Source organism: Myotis yumanensis, unplaced genomic scaffold, assembly GCF_028538775.1.
Source record: "Myotis yumanensis isolate MYYU_CA2020_CCGP unplaced genomic scaffold, mMyoYum1.0.hap1 SCAF_17, whole genome shotgun sequence".
Lineage (NCBI taxonomy): Eukaryota > Metazoa > Chordata > Mammalia > Chiroptera > Vespertilionidae > Myotis > Myotis yumanensis.
Genome location: NW_027223768.1, coordinates 35,787,297 through 35,813,460, shown reverse-complemented (window position 1 = coordinate 35,813,460; position 26,164 = coordinate 35,787,297). Strand labels below are relative to the sequence as shown.

The window sequence follows — 26,164 nt, the reverse complement described above, 5'->3', positions numbered from 1 at the left end:
TATTAAAAACTACAGTATTGTTGTTCTGAAATATTTTTATTGAATTTGTTAAACTAGTTCTCTTGCCCTATGATCTATAAAATTTTAGCGATTAAGACTTCAAAGAACAAACCAATTTGATGTGAAAAGTACAGCTATATGGCCCTGGCCAGCGAGCTCAGTGGTTAGAGCGCCAGCCTGTGCACTGAAAGGTTGCGGGTTTGATTCCTGGTCAAGGGAACATACCTGGGTTGCAGGTTCGCTACCCATCCCAGGTCGGGGCACAAGCAAGAGTAATCAATCAATGTGCCTCTCTCACATCGATGTTTCCCTCTCTCACCCCCCCCCTCCCTCCCACCCATCCTTCCCCCTCTCTTCCACTCTCTCTGAAAAAAGCAATGGAAAAAATATCCTCAGCTGAGGATTTTTTTTTTTTATATTTTATTGATTTTTTACAGAGAGGAAGGGAGAGAGATAGAGAGTCAGAAACATCGATGAGAGAGAAACATCGACCAGCTGCCTCCTGCACATCTCCCACTGGGGATGTGCCCGCAACCCAGGTACATGCCCTTGACCGGAATCGAACCTGGGACCTTTCAGTCCGCAGGCCGACGCTCTATCCACTGAGCCAAACCGGTTTCGGCCTCAGCTGAGGATTAACAGAAAGTACTGCTATATGTAGTAGTGATGCCACAACAAAGTAGTCTTATTTTTGTTAAGTGAAAAGTGTTGTTGATCCTTGTTGAAAAAAAAATCTCTAGATTGGGCTTTATGATGTTAGGCATATGACAAGAAATAAAGTGACTGCCGTTGTAAAATGCGGCATCCTTTAGATTTTGTGTGTATTTTTTAAAGAATAAATATAACCATCCCTAAAAATAAATAACCATCGGAGAAGGTCCACCAAGCGTTTCCCTGTCACTGTTGAACTCCGCTGGAAGTAGCCTCGTTGTGTGTGCACTGACACAGCAGCATCCCGCATCCTGGACGCATCCCAGACGCATCCCAGACGTGTGCAGGCAGGCCTTCGTGTACACCTGCAAGAGGACAAACTGCTCCCCAGCCCTGGCAGGACAAGAAATCAAATCAAATGCAGCGCGGGACTAGCTAGCACTCACCAAGGTCTATGAGAGGTCTCTTGGTTGTTTTAAGCCCAACATGGAACTCCAAAAGGCCCGTAGGCAAGCCCTGCCCTGCTCCCAGACCTAAAGAAAGGGCTCTCTTACCTGATCAGCAATGCCCAGCCAGCGAAGGCTTAGCCTGAGCGGGACAGAAACCATCCCCCGCTAGTCTGGTCACACTCCTTTTGCTTCCAAATTCTCCTCCCTCTCCCCAAGGGCCTTGGGTGAAGTGGGGACAAGGAGCAGAGAAGCGAGCAATATTTCTGTAGTTTCTAAATCTCTCTGTCTTAACGCTGCTCTCTCACAACTTGAACTTGAAAGGAAGGTATTTCTGCCTTTGTTCTCTGTTTCAGACTAGTCTGGACTGGAGAAGGCCTCCGGGATAGAAGCAAGTGAACAGGGAGGGTGGGGGATGGCCGCCTGGCGGCTCCTGTTGTAACCCTGCCTGGTTGTTTCAGCTCCCAACCCTTCTGAAAGGGAGCCTGGCTGGAGTGCTTTCACCAGGGACCTGCCATCCTAACGCCATGGGAACCCCTCCTGAGGGCCAAGGAGACCCCACACACAGGAGCTCAGGGCGCCCTTCCCACGGAGGGCAGGGAGGGCGGTGCCTGGCTCGCCTTCTTCCCTTGGCTGATGAGTGCACGGCAGGAAGAAAGACTAGACACTGATTTCGTCCTCAATATCTCACCCCGTACACACTTAGGTCGTAAATTCACAGCAGCAACAAGTACTCAGGGAACTTCCCAGAGGGCCAGGCGCTGTGTCAAAGGCCAGAGATACAACAAATATTGTATCTTGCCAGAAGGGGTTCAAGGTCTACTTGGGGAGACAGACATTTCAAAAAGGAATCCCAACAACTGAGAAGCACTACCATGCCTGGCCCTGGGGACACAGAAGGCAAGAACCCCGTTCTCAGGAGGGGGAGGCTTCACAGAGGAGGTGACAGCTAAGGCACTTGGTTAAAAAAAAGTAGCAAGTTTGTTGTTGTTTTTATAAAAATGACACTTGATCTTTGTAATAATTCAAGCAATGCCAGGTAAGTGTCCAAAGAACATACCAAAATACCTCAAGTCCCAAACCCAAAAATAACCAATATAAATTCTTAAATGTGATTTAAATGGAATTCTACTAGAGCCGCGGTTCTCAACCTGTGGGTCGCGACCCCTTTGGCAGTCAAACGACCCTTTCACAGGGGTCACCTAAGACCATCCTGCATATCAGATATTTACATTATGATTCATCACAGTAGCAACATTACAGTCATGAAGTAGCAACGAAAATAATTTTATGGTTGGGTCACAACATGAGGAACTGTATTTAAAGGGCCAGAAGGTTGAGAACCACTGTACTAGAGAAAAGGAAACTGCTGTTAAAATTAAGAAACTTGTCGTTCAAAGGCCTGGAGTACAAAAGTGGCGATGAGTTGGGTGGGTCAGCTTGGCATGCAGAGTACCCGCAAGGGGTCCAGCCCTCGCTGACCACTGCATGAGGGCAGGGACATGTCTGTGTCATCACTATGCCCTTCAGGAATAAGGTAGCACACAGAAGGCAGGCAGGCTGAGAGTCAAGAGGGAAAGGCAAAGGGGCCAATCCATTAAGTGTAAAGAAATGAGCCTAATGCATCATGAGATAATAATATAAGAGCAGCCGCCCTATAATGAGCTCTTGCATGTGCCAAGTGCAAGGCCAAGCATTTTTCATTGTTAGCCCAATTAACGCTCACAGCAGTGCTACCTAAGTGCTATTATTATTGTCATCTTACACCCTAAAAATACGAGAGGACCTGCCCAAGATCACCCAAGTAGTAATTGAGGATCTGAACTCCTGGTGATACTCAACACGGGGCTTCTGTCTTCCCAAAGAGGATTCCGAGAGGTTTTTGGTGTTTTAAAATAAACCCTAGTACTGGTAGAGAACAAAATTCAACCAAGTAAATTTGAAGATCTAATTGGCAAATTAACAAAGCAGCATCCCACTCAGCAAATAGAAGGGTACTCTGCGGGGCTGTACAAATTGGAAGATTTTTATACGAAAAAGGGAAGGGCAGGGGTGTTTTTAGTGGAAAAATAATAATAATAATTATTATTATTATTATTATTATTATTACTTCTAAACCAGGACATCTTTTGGGAGTGGAGGGAAGGAAAAGGCAAGGATTTTATGATGCAGATTGTCTCTTCTTCCTTTGCAAGGGGGGCAGAGGATAGAGACAGGTGCTTGGCTAGAACATTCCAGACTGGTTGATTAAGATTACATTTCTGGAACCAAGATGGCAGCATAGTTCATGTGGTACTCACCACCTCCCACATCACAATTACAACTAAAATACAGAACAATCATCCTTCAAAACCACCTGAAATCTGGCTGAAAGAAAGTCCTACAGCTAGAGAAGTAAAGAAGAAAGCACATGGGGACTGGTAGGAGGGGCAGGGGAGCAGAAAGGGCTGGTCCAACACCCACATGTAGAGTTTGTTTAATCAGGAGAGATATCTAGGCTGCAGAGGCCTCCCATGAGGAGCAATGGGTTCCAGCCCCACATCAGATCCCTAAACCCAGGGTTCCAGTGCTGTGAAGAGAACCCCCTGAAACTTTAGGCTATAAAAGCCAGCAGGGATTGTGGCTGAGTGACACAGAGGCTGCTAGAGACCCGGCAGTTCCTCTTAAAGGGCCAGCCCATGGACTTACTCAAACTTGCTCCCTCTGAGCTCCTACACTGGGGCAGCAACTTGGGGGGAGCCAAGGACATGTGGGGAGGAACTGGATTGGCTGGCATTGGGGCAAGAACTTGGGGTCAGCTTTCTCACAGACAGGGGTCATTGTTCCTATGCTGAGACCTCCCCCATTGCAGAGCTGACTGGCAGGTGCCATATCTGAGTCTCCATCAAACTGGCTCACACTGTTTGCTCCACCCTGGTGATTCCCTGAGATCCACCCCACTCAATTTGCAGTCCCACCCAAGCTGTTTGCAGCAGCTTTTCCATTTGAATGGTTTGTCCTGCCTCAGGCTTCAGACTTTTCTGAAATCTCTCAAACAAACAGCAATTGGCATCAGCATGCCTCATACCTATCAATAAGAGGCCCCAGGCCCAGCACTAGTAGCAGCCTGCCTTGCTTCACAGCTTGGCCTTTCCTTGGCACTTCCAAGCCCAACACAGCCATCTTCAGATTGCTCTGTAGCTCTTGATGGGTGGTCCCAGATAGGGTACAGGCAGTGGCTGACTTTGTACCTCTGGGGGGAAACCAGAGCTAGTGCACCCAGTGGACAGCTTCAAACCACACCAGATTACAACTCTACACATTCGCAAGCAACATACTCAAGGGACAGATTCAGTAAGCTCCAAAGCCCCAATGAAGCAAGTCCTGCTCCATAGGGGTATCTCCTGCACAGCAGCTCTTCTGCTGTAGTCGCAGCTGGTCCTCACAGCTAATTGGCCTAGAGGTCAATTCCTCCCAGTGGCCAATAGCAATCAAGGCTCAACTACAACAAGACAGTGTCCACACAGAGGTGCACCTAGAGTGAACAGCTTAGGGCCCTACAGGACACTATAATTCATGCCACTATACAAAATCCAGGAGACATAGCAGCTCTACCTAACACATAGAAATAAACACAGGGAAGCAGCCAAAATGGGAAGACGAAGGAACATGTCACAAATGAAAGAACAGGAGAAATCTCCAGAAAAAGAACTAAATTCAATGAAGCAAGCAAACTAAAAAATACAGAGTTCAAAACAATGGTTATAAGGATGCTCAAGGACCTTAAAGAGAGTTTCAATGGACTTAGTGGGAATTTTAAGGAAATTAATGAGAACATCAAATACATGGAAAAGGACTGTCAGAAATGAAGGATACACTAACTGAAATGAAGAATAATTTACAAGGAATCAACAGTAGAGTAGAGGATGCCAAGAATCAAATCAGCAATTTGGAATATGAGAAAGCAAAAAACACCCAATCAGAACAGCAAAAAGAAAAAAAGAATCCAAAAATATGAAGCTAGTGTAAGGAGCCTCTGGGACAACTTCAAGCAAACCAATATTCACATCATGGGGGAGGGGGGCAGAAAGAGAAGAGAGAGCAAGATATTGAAAAACCTATTTGAAGAAATAATGACAGAAAACTTCCCCTACCTGGTGAAAGTAATAGACTTAAAAGTCCAAGAAGCACAGATAGTCCCAAACAAGATGAACCCAAAGAGGCCCACACCAAGACACATCATAATTAAAATGCCAAAGGTTAAAGACAAAGAGAGAATCTTAAAAGCGGCAAGAGAAAAGCAGTTACCTACCTACAAGGGAGTACCCATACCACTGTCAGCTGATTTCTCAACAGGAACTTTGCAGGCCAGAAAGAAGTGGCAAGAAATATTCAAAGTGATGAATAGCAATGACCTACAATCTAGATTACCCTACCCAGCAAACTATCACTTAGAATTGAAGGTCAGAAAAGAGCTAAAGGAGTTCATTACTACCAAGCCAGTATTACATAAAATGTTAAAAGTAATCTTGAAGGAGAAGGAGGAGGAGGAGGAAGAGGAGGAGGAGGAGGAGGAGAAGGAGAAATTAAAATATGAACAATAAAATGGCAATAAATACATATCTATCAAAAATTGAATCTAAAAATTAAAATAAATGAATAAAAAATCTGATGAACAAAATAAACTGATGAATAAAATAGAACCAGAGGCATGGAAACATGGAACAGACTGATGAATCTCAGAGGGAAGTGGGGAGGGGTTTGGGAAGAGATTAACCAAAGAATTTATATGCATTACCTATGGACACCAACAATAGGGTGGTGAAGGCCTGGGGCAGGGAGGGAACAGGTGAGGAGGGGGGCAATGGAGGAAAAAAAGGGGGATATCTGTAATACTCTCAACAATAAAGATTTATTTAAAACGATTATATTTCTGGGAGAAGCTGAAACTTCAATTAAGTCACATATTAAATCTAGGGCTTTAGCACAGGCGACACCATTCTAGGCCTATGGTTTTTTCTTTCACAAAACTTTAGCATCATATGTCACATTCAACCCCTGAAATCATTAAAAGTGACTATAGGGAGACATTAGAGCAATCAGGTTTAAAACATCTACTATTTCCCAGGAATGAGTAGTTCCTTCCACGGTTATGATGAATAAGTTCAGACGCCTATTTTGTGCTTTAAGTGTTGGTTTAGTTGGTTTGTGTGCCATGCGGAGGGGAAGAAGAGCAGGTGAAAGAGCGCCGCCAGGGCCTCGGAACCTGAGGTCCATCCTTCCCAGGGAGCCTCCTTTGAGGAGGCTGCTCCCTCCAGTGTGGGCAGGAGAAAATCAGAAGCCCAGAGGCAAGACGACTCTGGCCCTAACCAGTTTGGCTCAGTGGATAGAGCCTTGGCCTGCAGACAAAAGGGTCCCTGGTTCCATTCCGGTCAAGAGAAAGCGAAGGAAAAAAAAAAAAAAGATGAGTCTGACTCAAGCAGGCTGAGTAGATAAGAGATTATCACATGCAGGAGGAAGTTTTAAAAAAAAAGTTTTTTTAAAGTAGTAGTCAGGGTTCTAAGGTTTGGTTCTAGCTGCCCTTCCCCTGTATCATCTTCCAAACTCCCAGTTCACTCACAGTCCCTCTTGGCGCCAGTGGCTCAGGACAGGCCAGGGAGTGAGCCTCTCCTGCAATAGTCCCCGCCACCAACCAGAGCAGAGCCATGGACCTCTTTCCCATGAGGAGTCCTCGTTCTTACTAAGTCCCGACCCAAAGCAGAAATGGACAGAGACCCAGATTCCAGCTCTAGAACCAGCTGCCTCTGAGCCATCTCTGCTTCCTGCCAGGTAAGGCTGCCTGGGCAGGAGGAGGGAAGTGGGGAGGGGCATGAGGATGTGGAGTGGCAGAGCTTGGGGGAGGGGGAGGGGCGAGCCACAGGGGGCCCTCACGGGGGGGGGGGGGGGGCGGGGGGGGCGGGCGGGGCCGGGGCTGTGAGAGCTTGGCCAGGGCAGGGGCTGGCAGCTCAGGAAGAGGTGGGAGAGAGACATGGTGCTCCGCGCTGGCTGCCGTCCCTGCCATTTATCTGAATCGCTTTCCTGGTGGAGAGTGAGGTCAGAGGCTCTTCCTCACACCCTCATAACAGCCTTAGTGACCCCTTGTCTTCAGGTTCTCCCAAGATGCAAAGAAGGTTTCAGGAGATTGGTCAGAGGAAGAGGGTAAGAGAGTGAGAAACAAATGGGGAGCAATCCTCAAAGCTGGGACACCGGGGCTAAACGATTTGACTTCTGAGACAGGTGTGCAAAGGGCTGGATCCATCCTCCAGAGAGCCCTGCGAGCGAGACAGCCAGCAGGGGTGGGGCGCTGAGGGCGGATAGAGTGGACTCCAGGGGCCCTGCAAACCCAGCGTAAGCTCCATGCTGGTCACACCCAGAACAAAGGCTCTCAAAATCTTGAAACACAGATCAGCTCCATCAAAATATCTGGTAGCGTTTATGACGACAACCTTTCCACGCTCTGCCCACAATTCAGTATCAGATGCCAGAGATCCGCATTTGTGTCTAAAAAGCACCCTCCAGTTCTCCTAGACCCGCAAACACCGCTATGAACCTGGGGGCTGAGGAAACACGACAGGCCTCAGAAACCCAGGGTGAGCGATCACCCACCTGCCACCTGGCCCCTCTGTCATCCCGCTCCCCCAGACCACGGAGCACCTGCCAGCCCAGCCAGCAGCGGTGGGTGCGGGCGTGTTCTCTGCCATCGGCTGAGAGCTGAGCACTTTTCCGGTGCCCATGCTTCGTGAGCAGGTTGGTGGTGTCGCTTCCTGTCTCTGACTCTCTGTTTCCATTCTGGCCAAGTGTTTGCGCTCTCCTCTCTGCTCTGGGGGTTGGGGAAGATGCGCCTCTCGCAGAGCCTCTCTCGGCCTCCTGGCAGCTTCCACCTCGGTGCCCCTCGCACTCCCACCAGCGGGCAGAGACTGTGCTGCCCCTCAGGGAGCCCCACGCCCAGATGAGCTCTGCCCTCCTGCAGTGGGCAAGGTAGGCACATCCAGGTAGAACCAAACCTGTCGTTTTTGTATTTGGGGTCAACTCAACCTGACATTTTAGGCATAGACGGGGGGAGGAGGAGGAAGATGGAACTTTAAAAACCAAATGACTTCCTCCCCGCCCTCCCCCGTCCCCGTCCCCCTCACCACCACCACAGGATTGTATGTAAAATACTAACTAATTTTGCCTTTTCTCCTGGGAGTCAGCCACTCAGGAAAAGTAGCACATATGCCGGCAGCTGGTTTTGATTGAGAGAAGGACTAGAAGAAGCCGAAGCCAGAGAGGCTCCTGGGGACCATGGATGCCATCACCCCGACCCTTTCAGAACTCAGAGGGGGGACTTCGGAGCCCAGCACTATGCAGGGAACTCCCAGCAGGCTGGACAGGTGAGTGGCTCAGGGTGGCTCACCCTTCCCTGAATTCCTGAGGGCCCTGGCCTACCCTGGGGGCCTCCACCCCGCCAGCTGCCTCCCCTTACAACCAGGCTCGGGTCCACTGAAACCACCAAACTCAAGGCTCAGAGAAGCTCGCTCTGAGAGGAAAGGGAGGGGTGTTGAGAAAAAGGAGTCGTGGGGGAAGAGGAAAATCTGTGATCACGCAGGGTTTTCTCAGCGCGAGCTGCCTGGCCTGGTTGAGTTTCTCACCTCTCAGAGGCTCTGACCGCTGTCCTCAATCTTTCTCATCTCAAGTCCCACCAGTAGCTCCTCAAATAAGCACTAGGTCCCACCATGGAAAAAAACAAAAGGCTCCCTTTTCCCAAAGGTATGATAAACATCTGCTTTAGGACATAAAATCTCACCGAACTAATGGCAGATACCAATTGTATGCTTAATCTTTACGTTCCATGTCTTCCTAACAAAAATAAAAGTCCGTCAGTAGTTGAAACTTTAGCAACACTGGTAGGTATAAATGTCAGTGCTGTGAGAACAGTACAACGCAACGATAATGAACTTTAAATCTCTGTAGTTTGGGGGAAAGAAAAGTTATTTCCAAGACAAACATGTCACTTGCAGATGGAGAGGGGCATTGATGGGGAATGAATTCATAACATCAGAACCCTGGATTCCCCACCCCACCACCAAAGAAAATGAAGTCTGTATTCATTCATTTGTTTATTAATTCGCTCATTCCTTCATTGAACAAATATTTCTCAGAAAAAAAAATATATTTCTCAGGCCCTTACTGTTCCAGGCACCAGGTGAACACAATAGACAAGTCCATGACCTCCTGGAGCTTATAGTCAAGTGGGAGAGTCAAATATTTAAAAAAAAAAAAAAACCAGGTAAACAAATGAACATATAATAATGTCCGTCATAAACCCCATGAAGAAAAACCAGAGCAGAGTAAGGGGACTGCGGGTTATACGGTGTGGCCAGGGAAGACCTGTTTCAGGAAGTGACATCTCAGAAGAGACCTGAATTAAATGAGGGGCTGAGCCATGCGGGCAGGTGGGGGAGAGAGCAGAGGTCTGAGACAGGACGGTGCTTTGCATGGGCAAGGAGCACCAGGAGTCTGGCCGTCAAAGTCAGAGGAAGTGGTAGGAAATGAGGCCTGGAGGTAGGAAGAGGCCAGAACATAAGTGCCGTGAAGTCCTCCCGGGGGTGGGACTGCGGGTGTTATCCCAGGTGTGATGGGAAGTCATGGAGGGTTGCAAGCAGAAGAGGGCGCAACCTGGTTTACTGTTTAGGGGCTCACACTGGCTCGTGCATAAAGATGGTACTTTGAGGCTGAGAGTGAAAGCAAGAAACCCATTAGGAAGGTTATTGCAAAGGTCCGTGTGGAACACACCGTGGCCCAGGCCGGGTGGAGGCAGAGGAGGAGTGAGAGGTAACTGCTTTTGGGATTGGTGCCCAGGGTTGAGCAACAGAACCTGCTGGTTGACTAGGAGCAGGACATGAAAGAAAGAGAGCAGCCAAGGATGATTTCCGATGGAGCCACTAGATCAGCGATGGCGAACCTATGACACGCGTGTCAGAGGTGACACGCGAACTCATTTTTTTGGTTGATTTTTATTTGTTAAATGGCATTTAAACATATAAAATAAATATCAAAAATATAAATCTTTGTTTTACTATGGTTGCAAAGATAAAAAAAATTTTCTATATGTGAACACGGCACCAGAGTTAAGTTAGGGTTTTTCAAAATGCTGACATGCCGAGCTCAAAAGGTTCGCCATCACTGCACTAGGTGATGGGAAATACCAGAGGAGGAGCGGGCTTCCGGGGGAGAACGGGAGTTCTGTTTCACACAGATTTGGTTTGAGACATGTGGGGCAGCCTAGTGGACATGACCAGTATCAAGTTGGATACGCAAGCCTGGAACCCAGGAAGACAAAAGCCTTCCCTGACAGATGACCTGGTTTCTAATAGTTGGGGGTACCGGGTCAGCTAGTAATTCCTTCTGTAGCCTCAACTGACTGCTTGCTGTTACAATAGGCAATGAGGAGCAGCAGCCCCGCCCCATCCCTGCAGGGAAATTGCAACCGGCAGGGAACACGCTCAGAGCGTTCGTGTTGGTGAAATTCCATGGAACAGAGTGTTGCTTGGAGAACAGCTCCACAAGTTGGGGCTGTGAAGGTTATTCAAGTGCACACAAGCTGGACCCTGTCACAGAGCCGCTCCCTAACTGTCAGTTGGGTAATCCTTTGCTCCTGGAAAGACAGAAAGCCTGGGAGTGGCAACAAGGGGAAGCAAGGACAGAGGAACTTGCTTTTGCAAGTTTGGAGGCCAATGTGATGCAGTGGAAAGAGTGTGATCTTGGGGCCCAGACAGACCTTGACTCACATTCCATCTTTGATCCTTCCTATCTGTGTGATCTTTGATGTGTTATTTACGTTTCTGAACCCCTCTCTCTCTCCCTTCCTCTATGAAATCATTAAAAATATATTTTTTAACAAAAAAGAAAGAAATATCACTGATGAGAGAGAATCATCAATCAGCTGTCTCCTGGGCATATGCCCTGACCAGGAATCGAACTGTGACTTCCTGGTTCACAGGTCAACACTCAACCACTGCGCCACATCAGCCGGGCTAAACCTCAGGTTTCTTAGTCACCAAGAGAGGTAGGGTTGTTGTGAAGATTAAATAAGTTTCACAGGCAAACCCCTGGCATCCAATGAGCATTCACACGGGACAGTTCCTTCCGTGTCCACAAAGAGATGACCCGCTCCCGCCACACAGCCCACCCCAGCTCGGCCTTCCTTCGCCGGGCACCCCTCCCAAGTCCTTGGGAAGCATCTTCCTCAGCCTCCCCGCCCGGCCGGGGCATGGCACTCCGTTTCCTTGCAGAGACCAGGACCAGAGCAGCAGCATCTTTGCTGGGTTGGCGGGACTCCTTGCTATCCTCCTGGTCATCGCGGTGCTCTGCGTCCTGTGGAACTGGACTACACGGAAGAAGCGTGAGTCCCCTGTGTGTCCAAAGTTGAGACACATAAGGGCCGATCGTCTAGCCGGGCATTTGAAGCCGGGTTTATTCTCCAGGGGTAAACTATTTGCGCAAGGAGTCCTTATCGGACACGCTGGTCCTTGTCTCCCTCGGGGTCCAAAAGGCTTAGTGCTGATTGGAGAGATTGGAGATCCGTCTAGAAAGTCACTGCTCTCCTACCCCTGGGCCCTGCTTTCTCTCCCTGCTCTGTCACCGGAGTCCCCTGTCCCTGTAGCTCAAATGGCATTTGTCCAGTCTGGACGGGTATTTTGTATGATGCAGGGGGAGGCTGGGGCCATCTCATCCCCAGGGTCCCCCTTCTGTGTCCTTGCCCTGCAGGGCGAGTTCCTTACCTGCGGGTTACCACGGCGCCCTTGCTGACTCTGCCTATGTCCAGACAACGAGCCAAAAATATTTATGACCTCGTGCCCCGGAGGCAAGGAGTGCTAGGTAGGCATTTCCTTCTAATCCATGGAGTCCAGACCTACAGAACTTCTGCCCCCAGAACGCACCTCTCACCACCCGGAAGCAACTTTCTCTAAGCTTCCAGCAGTGGCAAGAGTAAGGTCTTTGGACCTAATCAGACCTCAACTCACATTCTAGGGTTGGGGTTTTGGTTCTTCCTGATGTTAAGGTAGCGGAGGACAGATGGGTGAGTCTAGGGATGGGGAAGACATTCTGCAAAACAGAGAATGTGGCCACCAGCATTCCAGGCAGGGAGGGTTCACACCAGGCGCTCCCTTCCCAGCCCCCCACCCCTGGGCTGGTGTCCTCTGGTGCCCCGGATGCTGAGGAGGGCCCCAGGCCTCAGGGCGCATCATCCTTACAGCTCGGACCCTCTCACCACAGAACACCAGCCCCCACATGCCAGGCACCACACAGGCCCACTTCACCCACCATGTGGGGCCTGGGCAGGCTGAAGCCAGGACAGGCTACACCAGCGGTTCTCAACCTATGGGTCGCGACCCCTTTGGGGGTCGAACGACCCTTTCACAGGGGTAGCCTAAGACCATTGGAAAACACATATATAATTACATATTGTTTTTGTGGTTAATCACTATGGTTTATGTTCAATTTGTAACAATGAAAATACATCCTGCAGATCAGATATTTACATGACGATTCATAACAGTAGCAAAATTACAGTTATGAAGTCGCAACAAAAATAATTTTATGGCTGGGGGTCACCACAACATGAGGAACTGTACTAAAGGGTCGCGGCATTAGGAAGGTTGAGAACCACTGGGCTACACCATCAGGCTTTGTCCTCTGTCCTTCCAGGGAGACACCAGTTGAGGAGTTTCCGTGTATTCAGTATCGAGAGCCTCCTCTCCAGAAACTCTGACAGCCCTCCCTCCGCACACGTGGTAAGTCACGAGGGACGACAGGCCCTTGGGAGAAATTGCCTGTGTCTGGCCCCAGGACCGAGAAGAACTCTAGGTCCCAGATCTTGTGTCCCTGCATACAAACCCTGGCAGCCCTATTAAATCAGGAAGATTCGCCTCAAGACCTCCTGCTGCCCCAGGAGAAAAATTCAGAAAGATGAGCAAGAGCTTGGGGTTTTAAGGGCAAGAGTCCTCCAGGGCCTGGTGTTGGAACTGCAATGGGTTGTTTGAACAAAGACACGGTAACATGCTTATTCAAATGAGCCTCCTCTTCGAAGCCATTGCCTCAGCAGGGTCACAGATAGTCCCCATTGCTGTTGGTGCTCAGAGCAGACTTAAAAGCCTGCTTGGGGGATTACTTCTGGAGCTCCTGTCACACTATTTCAACGATTCCCCACCAGCAGGAATAGTCATAAATCATTGAGAACTATAGCTAGTTTCCAAAGTGTTTGACCCCATGGGAGCTAGCCTTTGAGGTTGCACGGAGTGTGTTACAATTAGTAACAGCAACTCCTTGTGGCTGACGGGAGCTCCCAGGGCGGGGGGTCCCGCGTGGTGTGGGGCAGAGGCAGGAACAGGGGAGGGACTGCTTCGAAGGTCAGGATGCTCATTCCCAGAGAGAAGTTCTGTTTGCTTGTTGAAGAGCCCGTCTCGTTGGTTTTACGGTCATCTCGAGTAAATGCCGGCTCGCTGCTGCTGGTGTTTCTGTCGGTACCCAGCCTCCCTTTACCCTGCGGCTACCTCCATGTCACCGCCTGGGCTTCCTCCCCCTCCTGCAAGGCCCATGCTGGACTCCACTCACAGGGCAGGGAAGAGAAACTCCATTGCCAAAGCTAGTTCCAGGGCGTAGGTGAGTCCTGGGGGGATTCTGCATCCCGAGCTTCGATCCCGAACTGACTTCAGCCCACAGGCCTGGTGAGCTTGGGCTCTGTCGAGTTGGAAGAACATTTAAGCCAGTTGCCAACATTTAAAAATCTAAAAGATCTCACATTCAAGCCCAGATGTCCAGCTTTTCTCGAAAACTCAGAAATTCTGGAAACATCAGACCAGCATCCCTAAATGGCCGTAATCAGCTGGGTCTGTGCCAGCTGCCCCTTCGACCCCTTCAGTGATAATGGCAAGCATTCTCGTGTCTTCTGTGTGCCAGGAGCAATTCTAAACACTTCACCTGCAGCAACCCGTGTCCTCCTCACAGAAAGCTTATAATATAGATACTATAATCATCCCTGTTTTATTACTTAGGAAACAGAGGCATGGAGAGAGTAGGTAACTTGCTCAAGTGGGGGCCAGCCTTTGAGGTTGCAAGGAGAGTATTCAGAGGGGTGAGGCTAGGGTCTGCACCCTCAGTCTGGGCCTGCTCCCCCTTTAGCCACTAGGCTATATTACCCCTCAGTGTGCTCTGAGCTGGCAGGCTCTGTCCCGTTTATAGTATTTCCTCCATTGAACCCCCACCTTGTGGCCAAAATACAGTTACTGTTTATCATCACATTACATTTTTGCTTTCCCTAAACTCTGCTCGTGCCCACCTAGCATCCAAAGTCTTGTATTTTTTTAAATTTATTTATTCATTTTTAATATATTTTTATTGATATCAGAGAGGAAAGGAAAGGAAGAGAGAGAAAGAAACATCAATGATGAGAGAGAATCATTGATCGGCTGCCTCCTGCACATCCCCCACTGGGGATCAAGCCCACAACCCAGGCATATGCCCTTGGCCGGAATCGAACCTGGGACCCTTTAGTCCACAGGCCGACGCTCTATCCACTGAGCCAAACCGGCCAGGGCAGTCTTAGATTTGATTCAGAACTCTTCTCTGAGGTGGAGAACTGGGTGGAGGAACAATCCAATGAAAGCACTGGGTGGGGAAGAGGAAAGGCTTCATCCCTGTTTCTGCTTCCGTCCTGTCCCTGGCTTTCTCTTCTTGCGCGCAGACCTCCCAAGCCAGCCATGCCCTCCAGGTGCACAGAGCCCAGGCTCACTCCGTGGGCATCTACGACAACGCCACGGGGCCCTGGATGTATGAGAACCTCACTCCCTGGGCGGACTCCGTCCACGTCAGAGCAGCTGGAGACGACCTGAGCATCTCTTCAGAGGACTCCAGAGACTACGTCAATGTCTCCACAGCAGCAGAGATTGCTGAGCTGCTGGCCTCTCCCAACCACCCCCCTGGGAACCTCTTTGCCCACCCAAGAGCTCAGGAGCTGGAATCCACTGAGGAAAGAGACAAGGGCTGGGACCATGCCAGTGACTACGCCCGATTTTTGCCTCCAGGAACTGAGGGCAACGATCCACTCAGCGATGAGGAAGGCTCTTCTCAGACCTCAAATGACTACGTCAACACGGCAGAGTGGGACCTGGGGGCCACCCAGGGGAGGCAGCCCTGGATGTCCTTTCAGTGCTGCCCAGATTATGAAAATGTCCCACCAGCAGGTCCCAATGGAAGCCAGCAGCTGGCGGAAGGAGTGACATCCTCACACACAAGCCATGTAGAGGGCAGGACAGAGGGTACGGAGACTCATGGCCCCCTGGTCGTGCCATCAGGGAGGTTCCTGGTTTCAGGGGATTATGGGGCCTATCAGCCATCCGCACAGAGTGAGAGCCGTCAGATGAAACGTGGAGGAGAGGTGTCAAACCAGGGCTCCGGGGATGATGACACTGTGCTGGCTGCCACCGTAGGAGGCGGCGACGCTGAGCACGAGGAAGACGCATGGCTCTTCCTGCAGAATTGAGGGCCTCCCACCCAGCTGGAAAGCCACGGGTACTAGTCTCTCCTGCCACAGCCAAGTGAAGACCCTCGACCATCCTGTATTTCAGTGGATTTATCTGGTTAGACTACAAAGAGGCTGAGATGAGTAGGGAGCTAAGAGGGTTTACAGAAGCAGAGGTTTGGGAAAGCCAGAAAGAAATTCTTTTCAAACAGGCCGTGATCTCTCATACCAACCTAAGGATGTTTCCTAAACTGCCTTTTAGGACTATTAAGAGATTTTTTTAAAAAAATGAGAGAGTACTTTAGTGCACACTGGAAATGTAAAGTAGTCTAAAATCATTACCTTCATGCCCTAGCTCAGTGGTCGGCAAACTCATGAGTCAACAGAGCCAAATGTCAACAGTACTTCTTCAAAATAGACTCGCCCAGGCCGAAAACCAACTTCTGCGCATGGGCCACGAAGTTTCAATCGCACTGTACGTGGGCACCCACATGTGGAATTTTGTGGAAGAGCCACACTCAAGGGATCAAAGAGCCGCATGTGGCTCGTGAGCCGCAGTTTGCCGACCACTGCCCTAGCTGGTTTGGCTCAATGGATCGATCGTCAGCCTGTGGACTGAAGGGTCCCAGGTTCGATTCCACTCAAGGGCACATGCCCAGGTTGTAGGCTCGATTCCCAGTTGGGGGTCTGCAGGAGGCAGTTGATCAGTGATTCTCTCTCATCATTGATGTTTCTATCTTTCTCTCCAAAATCAATAAAAATATATTTTAAAAAAACAAAGTCATTACCTTCACTGGTACCAGCAGACCGCAAAGCAAAAATGCAGACTGTTTTGTAGAATGAGCAGGGGCCAACAGGAAGGGAGAAGTCAGAGTGGGGGTGTGGGACAGTTTCCACTTCAAAATGAGGATGGACAACCAATGCTGGAGATGTGGGAGGACAGGAACTCTTACTCACTGCTGATGGGATTGCAAAGCATAACATCCACTTTGGAAAACTATTTGGCAATTTCTTACAAACTACTTATGTGACCCAGCCATTCCACTATTAGGCATTTACCCAAGTGAACTGAAAACTTGTGTTCAGCCTGGCCAGTGTGGCTCAGAGGTTGAGCATCAGACCATGACCCAGGAGGTCACAGTTTGATTCTCAGACAGGGAACGTGCCCCAGTTATGGGCTCCATCCCCAGTTGGGGGCATGCAGGAAGCAGCCAATCGATGTTTCTATCTCTCCATCCCTCTCCCCTCCTCTCTCTAAAATCAATAAAAGATATTTTAAATAAATAAAACTTGTGTTCACACACACAAAAAGAAACATACATGACTGTTTACAGCAGTTTTATTCACATTTGCCCCAAACTAGAAATAACCCAGATGTCCTGCGACAAGTGAATGGATAAACTGTGGTATATTCATACAATGACTATCTACTATATACTCAACAGTAAAAAGGAATGAACTATTGGTTCATGCAACAACAGGGACAAATCTTAAATGCATTTCTCTACGTGAAAGAAGCTAGACCTGAACATCTACTTATTGTAGGATCCGTTTACATAACATGGAAAAGGTGAATCTATAGGGATGGGAGATAGATTAGTGGTTGGGAGGTTTGGGGAATGAAGGATTTTACTACAAAGGGATTTTTAGAGTAATGGAGCTGTCTCTATGGTACTGTGATGGTGGATACATGACTCTATGTATTTGTCAAAATGTAAAAAGCTATAGTGTACAGTGACCTTTATTGCATGCAATTTAAAAAATTAACCAGGCTTTCAGGGGAACCCATGATGGAATGCAGTTTGTGACAAATGAATCTAACTATATTACAAATATATGACATAACCTCACTATAGAGGGTGGGGGAGAAAGAGCTGGCCTAATTAACTTTGGAAAACAATGCTTTTACTTAAAACCGTAAGATAAAAACACAAAGAATGCTACAAAAACACTATCCTCTAGTTGGTAAATTTGTATTTCACAGGAGTTTAGGTTAGCAATTCTGAAACTACTTTAAGTATATACTAAGGTTAAACAAGTAAATATATTGTAGATAAGGAGAGACAGGTTTCTAACTATCAGAGAAAGAAGTAACACATAAACAAGTAGGAAAGGCTCCAGTGAACTCTGGATTAGAGCTGGCGTACAGTTTGAACTCCTGTTTATTTTAATATAAATAAATGGATATAGAACTCAATATAGATATGTGTGTATACATAGGCTAGTGTTTATACATTCCTTAGCTCTGTCCACTTGAGGGTCTAGATGTGATGTCACCCCAATAACAATGAACACACTTAGTGCTCAGAGCTTGGTTTCTAAATATCATTCTTCAACAAAAGTAACCAGAGCTCCTTGGAGAAATGGCTGGTTCTAGGGCTGGGGCAGAGAATACACAGGTTGAGCTTGACCATCTTATAGAAAAGAAAAGAAAACTAGAGAGGGTGAGGGGGAGAAAAGACAAGAAAAGATGAGGGCATATCCAAGGAGCCAACTGAAAGAGCTCCCAAAGGCAAAGCTAGAACAGTTTAAGCAATAAAAAGAAGTAATTATAATATAAATTTATACAAAAGAATAAAGTAAATAACCACAGCTCATGACTATATTCAGGGCTCTCAGATTCACCCCATAAGTGGCCAGCATTTAAATTCCAGCCAAACAGAGGACACAGTGCCAATCTGGTCTTGATGGCCAGGGCAACAACAACACCCACATAGAGAGGATGGCAGCCCAGTCAAGTATGGGAGGGTTTGTATCAGATGTGAGAGCAGAGATTGGACAGAACTGAATCTTAAGTATTGGCATGAGGGAATTCTTATGACCAAGAGGGGATGAAAAGTTACGGGATCAAAATAAGTTGTTAAGAAAGCTACCGCCTAGCCGAGGCCGGTTTGGCTCAGTGGATGGAGCATCGGCCTGCGGACTGAGGAGTCCCGGGTTCGATTCCGGTCAAGGGCATGTGCCTGGATTGCGGCAGCTGGTCGATGTTTCTCTCTCATCGATGTTTCTGGCTCTCTATCTCTCTCCCTTCCTCTCTGTAAAAAGTCAATAAAATATTTTAAAAAAGAAAAAAAAAGAAAAAGAAAGCTACCGCCTAATAGGAAAGGGAAGTTCACACTACCACAGTTGGGGGACAGATCCTGGAAAAAATAAAGCCAACTCATATTTATATCCCAATAAGACAGTTACACTTATATGCACTCTTCCATTAATACTATATTGTAATTGTAATCCTATATAACAAAAGCCTAATATGCTAAGTGTGCAGTCGTCCAGTCATCCGTTCAACCAATCAAAGCATAATATGCTAATGATATGCTAAGGCTGCTCAACGCTCGCTATGACGTGCACTGACCACCAGGGGGCAGACACTCCAACCAGTAGGTTAGCTTGCTGCTGGGGTCCGGCAGATCGGGACTGAGTGAGACGGGGCCAGACATACTCTGAAGCCCTCCTGTGGCCCCTACCTGGCCCCTTTCTGTTTATTTCTTGTTCTGAGAATTTTTACAAAGAAGTGGACGAAAGACTTTCTATTAAATTATAATTCTTTCTCTTCCTTGATAGTTTTATTTTCTCACATTAGTTGCCAGGATGTTTTGAGTTCAATTGAATGCCCAAGTGCAGTAATTATCTGACCTCATATGCCTGATCATGTTAAATAATGTTAAAAATGTTACTGTTCTAGCTTTGCCTTTGGGAGCTCTTTCAGTTGGCTCCTTGAATAAGCCCTCATCTTTTCTTGTCTTTTCTCCCCCTCACCCTCTCTAGTTTTCTTTTCTTTTCTATAAGATGGTCAAGCTCAACCTGTGTATTCTCTGCCCCAGCCCTAGAACCAGCCATTTCTCCAAGGAGCTCTGGCTACTTTTCAAGATCAGGATGAGAAAATAGGTACAAAAATAACTAATCAACTATGATTCCTTAATTAGTTAAATACAGTGAATGAATTATTCAGACTTACGTTACATTGAGTGTGACCTCATTTCTAATACTGTGTCGTGTGAAATATAGGGTTGCTAAGTCTTCTCCCTCCCTCTTTGTCACGCGCCCTCTGATGGCGAGGAAAAGACAAGATTTCGCTGTCGCTCTCGCATGTCTCCTCCCTGAACACTGCCGTAGCGTCTTGGAGCTTTATTGTCCCTTCCAGCTTTCCTGTGCGCTGCGGGCCTGTACTGACAGGAGAAACCCTGAGTCTTAAGCCAGTCAATAAGTCGGTGTCACAGAAAGAAGGCAATGGTATTCTAAGAGACACAAGTGACCAAGGAAACCCATCTTACTTCTGTCACTTCCTTGTATTAGTCAACCACTTATGCTGAAAATAAATCAAGAAGTGGATGTAAAAATTCTGATCACCAGATGTAGCATGTGCGGCACTGCTACCCCACCAAACAATTCTCTGACACCGCTGGGTGTCCTATGACTCAGCTCAATCCTGACCCTAGCTACCTGGAGAGAGCATCAGATTCCACAGGCTACGGGCTCAGTCCCACAAGACCGCCGGCTCTTTCAGATGCCAATTGCAAGTCCACATTGTCACGCCTGCTTCTGACAGACTGGCTATAAATCAGAGGCTCCCAAAACCGCCTCCTCGGGTTTGATTAATTTGCTAGAGTGGCTCACAAGACTCAGAAAACCAGTTTACTCACTAAATTACTGATTTATTATGAAGGTTATTAAAGGATACGAAAAGGAGCTTATAGCTATCCTCGTGGTAAAAGCACTCTGGCTCACCAACCAGAAGCTCTTTGAATACTGCCCTTATGGGTATTGTGGAGACTTTATTATGTAAGCATGATTAATTAAATCATTGGCTATTGGCAATAGATTGGACATCCAGCCCCTCTTCCCTCCCTGGAGGTCGCGGGGGTGGGACTAAAAGTTACAACCCTCTAATCACATGGTTGGTTCTCTGACAATTGCTCCCTTCTTTAAGTGTGATCCAAAAGTCACTATTAAGCCCTGGCTAGTTTGGTTCAGTGGTTAGAACGTCAGCCCTTGGACTGAAGGGTCGCAGGTTCAATTCCAGTCAAGGGCATGTACCTTGGTTGCAGGTTCAATCCCTGGGCGCCCATGGGGGTCTGTGTGGGAGGCAACCAATCAATGTGTCTCTCTCACATCGATGTTTCATTCTCTTTCTGTCTCTCCCCATCTCTTATATTCGCTCTAAAAATCAATGGAAAAAATATCCTCTGGTGAGGATTAACGACAACAAAAATCAAAAGTCACTATTAACATTACAAAAGGTGCCTTTGTCATTCTCATCACTTAGAAAATTCCAAGTATTTTAGGAGCAAACTCCAAATATAGTATATTTCTTATTATAAATCACAGTATCACAGGAGTAAAAACTGTGATTTTGTGCAGTCTTTCCACTGTTTTGGTAAGAATGAAATACAATTCATTTGTGTCATTCATGATATTATAGTCTAGAAAGTCACAATAAACACTGAATTAATGAACACTACTGAACCACACTGCTCCTAAGGGAAATATACATTAGGTTCGTCTGAACTTCTGGTCACATTTTCATTAACTGATCGATACATAACCTTGTTTATGTGTAGTTCCTGTTTAAAGACACCTTATTCAACATACATTGTCGGCTCATTAACATTGGCACTCACTAATGCCCGCCTGAATGAGGCTTAGCTAGCACGCATTCTCTCCACCCTTACTGCCCTTTGAACACTAGACAGCACTTCAGCACTCCATTTGGAGATCATCTGAAACAGTGAAATCACCAACAAAAAGCACAGAAAATGGGGGGTGGGGGGATTGCCACTAAATAGAACACAAAAAAGACACTTGTTTACAGTTTGAGAGCTGAAATGAGAAAGCGGAATTTTGCCTTGTTCAGTCTCAGGTGGGGGAGCGTGCATGCTGGCCCATTGAAAATGTTTGTGCTCTGCACCTGGGCATGTCCAGGAATGACCAAAAGTGCTAAGAGTATTGATTTTGAAGTTATGAATGAATTTTAGCAAGTAGGTAAATTTGCAAACACAGAATCTACAAATAATAAGGGTCGACTGTATGAATGTACCAGCTACAAAATAAATATTGTGCCATTTTGGTGATTCTAAATATGAGTTAAATGCTGATATATTTGCATTTAAACTGGCATTGCACAATATAAAGATGAATGGTAAAATTCGTGTTAATAAATTAAAATTCTAACTGTTCTGTACTTAGAATGGCATTAAATAGGAAGGAATGCCATGAGACGTTAAGAGGCAGACTAGAAGAAAGGAAAAAGCTTTATATTTTAGAACTTCTAACAGCACTTTTTTCCTGGATAATAATCACACTGCAAAGTCCTTTTTATCATGTAAGGTAACATATTCACAGGTTCCAAGGATTAAGACATGAACATATGGGGGGAGGGGCATTATTTTGTCTACCACAAATATGAAACAGATTACTATCTCTGATGATAGATGACTCTGATAATAAACTCAAGCCTTATTGTAGGAATCGGAGAAGTGGCGCTCAGGGAGGCCAATCGGAAGCTCACGTTTAGTCACCCTGGCAACAGCTCCTCCCACTCACCACCCACAGGAAATAGGTCCCTGCATCCCACCGCCCAGGATCAGCAAACTGGGAGCCCACGAGTTTCCGGGGCCCGTTTGGACTTTCACAATCAGAGATGGCAGCAAAGGCGGTATCATCGGAACCTACCACGCCGTGGTCTTGTCATCCAGGTTATGCAAGATACCGGCAACATTACTCTAAAGCAATGGCTTGGATGCGAAGCCACCAGAATGCCGATGGGAAGGCCGGGGAGACTTATTTCAGTCCCCCGTGGAACTTCACTCCGGGAGATCTCCCCCCGGAGAAAGGTGGGTCTCCTCGGTCCTGCTGTGACCATCGCTTGGCCTCCCAGGACTCCCTCTGTGGTTATTCACATTCTCCAAGGTCTGGGCAGCATTCTCATGGCAGCACAGGCGAAGACCACGCTTGGGCCGGAGAGGGTGCAAGGGAAGAGCGGCGGGGACGGCGGCAGCTGGACGCGCAGCGCCTGCAGGACTGTGTGAAGCCGACCGTGACCTGTATTAGCAGACGCGCCGCTGCAGAGACCCTCCATCCGAGAGCCCCAGCGGCTGGAGCCGCGCCAGGCCCAGATGAAGCGCTTGTACTGAGACAGCGCCGCCAGGAGCCAGGCCATGGAGGCAGCCGTGCAGCTGAGCTTTAACAAGCACTTTGACCGAAAGCTGCCCAAATACTGGCCGGTCTTTTACTGAAGTTCTCAGTCCTGGGTCCCCAGCCATCATGCCCTTCCTCTGGGATTTGCTCCTTCATCAGCTTCTATGCATTTTCTCAGGGAAAGGGGACTTTGTCCTGAGAAATCAGCATTATTCACCAAATTGCCAGTGGGCTGGTGGGGGGGGGGAGGGGGGGGGGACATGTACTGTTGCCTGAGAGATTTTCCTCTGACATAAAATGATCATTTCATATGCATTAGAAGAAAATCAGAGGCCAAAACCGGTTTGGCTCAGTGGATAGAGCGTCGGCCTGCGGACTGAAGGGTCCCAGGTTCGATTCCGGTCAAGGGCATGTACCTTGGTTGCGGGCACATCCCCAGTGGGAGATGTGCAGGAGGCAGCTGATCGATGTTTCTCTCTCATCGATGTTTCTAACTCTCTATCTCTCTCCCTTCCTCTCTGTAAAAAATCAATAAAATATATTTAAAAAAAAAAAAAAGAAAATCAGAGAAGTAAAAAGATATGTGCACACACAGGCACACACAAACATCTGGGTTTCAAAAGAAGAAATAAGAAATGATAAGAATGCTGCTAGGCCTGACACATTTGCTGGTTTCCTGATAAACTGATTTAGATTGTGTACCAGATATGGTATTAATTTAAGGGAGTCCCAGCAAACATCAAAGTAGAACACGGATATAGAGAGCTACCAATGCCCTGGGAGATGCCAGGCAGACACATCCGGGGAGGTCTCCACTAGGCTAAATATACAAGATCCCTAGGTAACTTGATCTTAGATGCTGAGAATCTCTGACAGAGCTCAGGTTTAGCTCAGGTGTCCTGGAGAACCCTGAATTTGCAGAAGAGGAAAAAAACATTCTTTTTTTTTTTTTAACTTTAAGTTTTTTATTTTTTTTCTATTTTTTTTTTTTCAACTAACAGCCCCAGGTTCATCCAGAAGGTCATCCAGAAGGACATCCGAAAGGTCATTCGGCTGTCTGATCTAATTAGCATATTACACTTTTATTATTATAGATTACAGTTGACATACATTACTATATTAGTTTCAGGTGTATGTCCCAGTGACTAGACATTATAAAACTTACTAAGTAATCATCCTCATAAATCTCACACTCATCTGACAATATATATACTTATTAGAATACTAGAGGCCCGGTGCACAAAAATTTGTGCACTCGGGGGTGGGGGGGGGCCCAGCCTGGCCTGTGCCCTCTCGCAATCTGGGACCCCTTGGGAGATAACGACCTGCTGGCTTAGGCCTGCTCCCGGGTGGCAGAGGGCAGGCCCAATCCCTAGGTGCAGCCCCTGGTCGGGCTCAGAGCAGGGCTGATTGGGGAGTTGGGGCGCCGCCCCCTGTCATGCACAGAGCAGGGCGGATTGGGAGGTTGTGATGCCACCCTCAGTCACGCTCAGGGTAGGGCCGATTGGGGGGTTGAGGCACCGCCCCCTGACACACTCAAGGCAGGGTCAATGGGGAGATTGCGGCACCACCCCCTGTGATGCACAGAGCAGGGCCAATCAGGGGGTTGGGGCGCTGCCCCGTCACTCACAGAGCAGGGCCAATCAGGGGGTTGGGGCACTGCCCCCCCCCCCCCCCCCCCCCCCGTCACGCACAGAGCAGGGCCCATCAGGGGTTTGGGGAGCTCCCCCCTCTCATTCACAGAGCAGGGCCCATCAGGGGGTTGGGGAGCTCCCCCGTCACGCACAGAGTAGGGCCCATAGGGGAGTTAGGGCACCACCCCCTGTCACACACAGAGCAGGGCGGATCAGGGGGTTGGGACGCCACCACTGTCACACTCAGGGCAGGGCCAATGGGGAGGTTATGGCTCTACCCCGTCTCACACAGAGCAGGGCCCGTGGGGGGAGGGGGGTTGGGGCGCCACCCCCTGTCACACACAGAGCAGGGCCGATCAGGGGGTTGGGATGCCACACCCTGTCACACACAGAGCCACAGGGCGATCAGGGGGTTTGGGCGCTGCCCCCGTCACGCTGATCCGGTGCCAGGAGGCCTCGCGGCTCCGCTGATCCCAGTGCTGGGAGGCATATTACCCTTTTACTATATAGGATAGAAGCCTGGGGGCCGGCTGGTTTGCCCTGGAGGGTGTCCTGGATCAGGGTGGGGGTCCCCACTGGGGTGCCTGGCCAGCCTGGATGAGGGGATGATGGCTGTTTGCAGCTGGTCACACACCCTTCAGGGTGGGGGTCCCCACTGGGGTGCCTGGCCAGTCTGGGTGAGGGGCTGAGGGCTGATTGACTGAAGCTCCCAACCGCTCCTTTTTTTCTTTTTTTTTTTTTTATTCTGGGCCAGCTTTAGCTCTGGCTCTAGCTCTGAGGCTTCTGCTGCTGGTTTGTTTCAGTTCTATAATCGAAACAATGTATAACTTCAGCTCTGAGATCCCAGCCTGCTATATCTGTTACAAAGTTTCAAACTGCCAGCTCAGAGGCCTGCAAGTGAGGCGGGGAACATTGGAGCCTGCAGTCACGGGACAAGCAAGCCTCATGTTCGCTTCCAGCTGCCTGGCTGCCGGCCGCCATCTTGGCTGACAGTTAATTTGCATAAGGATACGCTGATTAGCCAATGGGAAGGGTAGCAGTCGTACGCCAATTACCATGTTTCTCTTTTATTAGTGTAGATTACTGACTATACTAGAGGCCCATTGCACAGATTCATGCACCGGTGGGGTCCCTTGGCATGGCCTGCGGGGATCGGTCTGAAACTGGCAGTCCAATGCCACCTGCCACTCCTGCCTGCCACTCCTGCTCAGCCTGGCCCCGCTTCACCTGCCGCTGCCACTCGGTAGGCTCACCGTCACTCCACTGCGGTCTCTAGGCTGCAGCGGCCAACCATGAGCCCTGTATCTGGCACCCATCAGTCAGCTGAGCGGTGCTCCCTGGTGGTCAGTGCACATCATAGCGACCATTTGGTCATTTGGTCATTCAGTCGCTTAGGCTTTTATATATAAAGATAGAAGCTAGAGGCCCGGTGCACAGAATCGTGTACCGGTAGGGTCCCTCAGCCTGGCCTGTGGCCTCTTGCAATCTTGGACCCCTCAGGGGATGTCGGACTACTGGTTTCAGCCCGATCCCCCAAGGATCATTTAGGGTTTTATATATACAGATAGATTCCCCATGCTGTACTTTACATCCCCATGACAATTCTGTAACAACCAATTTGTACTTCTTAATCCTTGTCAATCCCTTGTGACCTGCAAAGTTTCTATTGAAAAATCAGCTGACAGTCGTATAGGAGATACCTTGTAGGTAACTAACTGCTTTTCTCTTGCTGCTTTTAAGATTCTCTCTTTGTCTTTAACCCTTGGCATTTTAAT

General features: G+C 48.3%; 1 protein-coding gene and 1 pseudogene across 2 annotated transcripts; both read left to right on the top strand.

Annotated features, from left to right (window-relative positions):
- The first annotated feature begins 7,949 nt into the window (after positions 1-7,949).
- On the top strand, positions 7,950-16,901 carry LAX1 (lymphocyte transmembrane adaptor 1). Of its 2 annotated transcripts, XM_070396691.1 has the most exons (6): positions 7,950-8,093; positions 8,309-8,488; positions 11,390-11,499; positions 11,865-11,975; positions 12,807-12,892; positions 14,842-16,901. In XM_070396691.1, exons 2-6 carry the CDS (start codon positions 8,400-8,402, stop codon positions 15,637-15,639), a joined length of 1,194 nt encoding a protein of 397 aa, XP_070252792.1. In that variant the 5' UTR covers positions 7,950-8,093; positions 8,309-8,399; the 3' UTR covers positions 15,640-16,901. The 2 variants fall into 2 exon arrangements, with proteins under 2 accessions (XP_070252792.1, XP_070252793.1); XM_070396692.1 differs by lacking the exon at positions 11,865-11,975.
- A 5,187-nt stretch (positions 16,902-22,088) lies between these two features.
- LOC138995748 (gem-associated protein 8 pseudogene) lies at positions 22,089-23,336 on the top strand (annotated as a pseudogene).
- Positions 23,337-26,164: the final 2,828 nt, after the last annotated feature.

Bases quoted from the DNA above. Each gene is read 5' to 3' on its own strand.
- LAX1 (XM_070396691.1), top strand. From the start codon at position 8,400: ATGGATGCCATCACCCCGACCCTTTCAGAACTCAGAGGGGGGACTTCG. The intron at 11,976-12,806 runs GTAGGCATTTCC...CTGTCCTTCCAG, and splicing joins CCGGAGGCAAGGAGTGCTAG to GGAGACACCAGTTGAGGAGT. The intron at 12,893-14,841 runs GTAAGTCACGAG...TCTTGCGCGCAG, and splicing joins GCCCTCCCTCCGCACACGTG to ACCTCCCAAGCCAGCCATGC.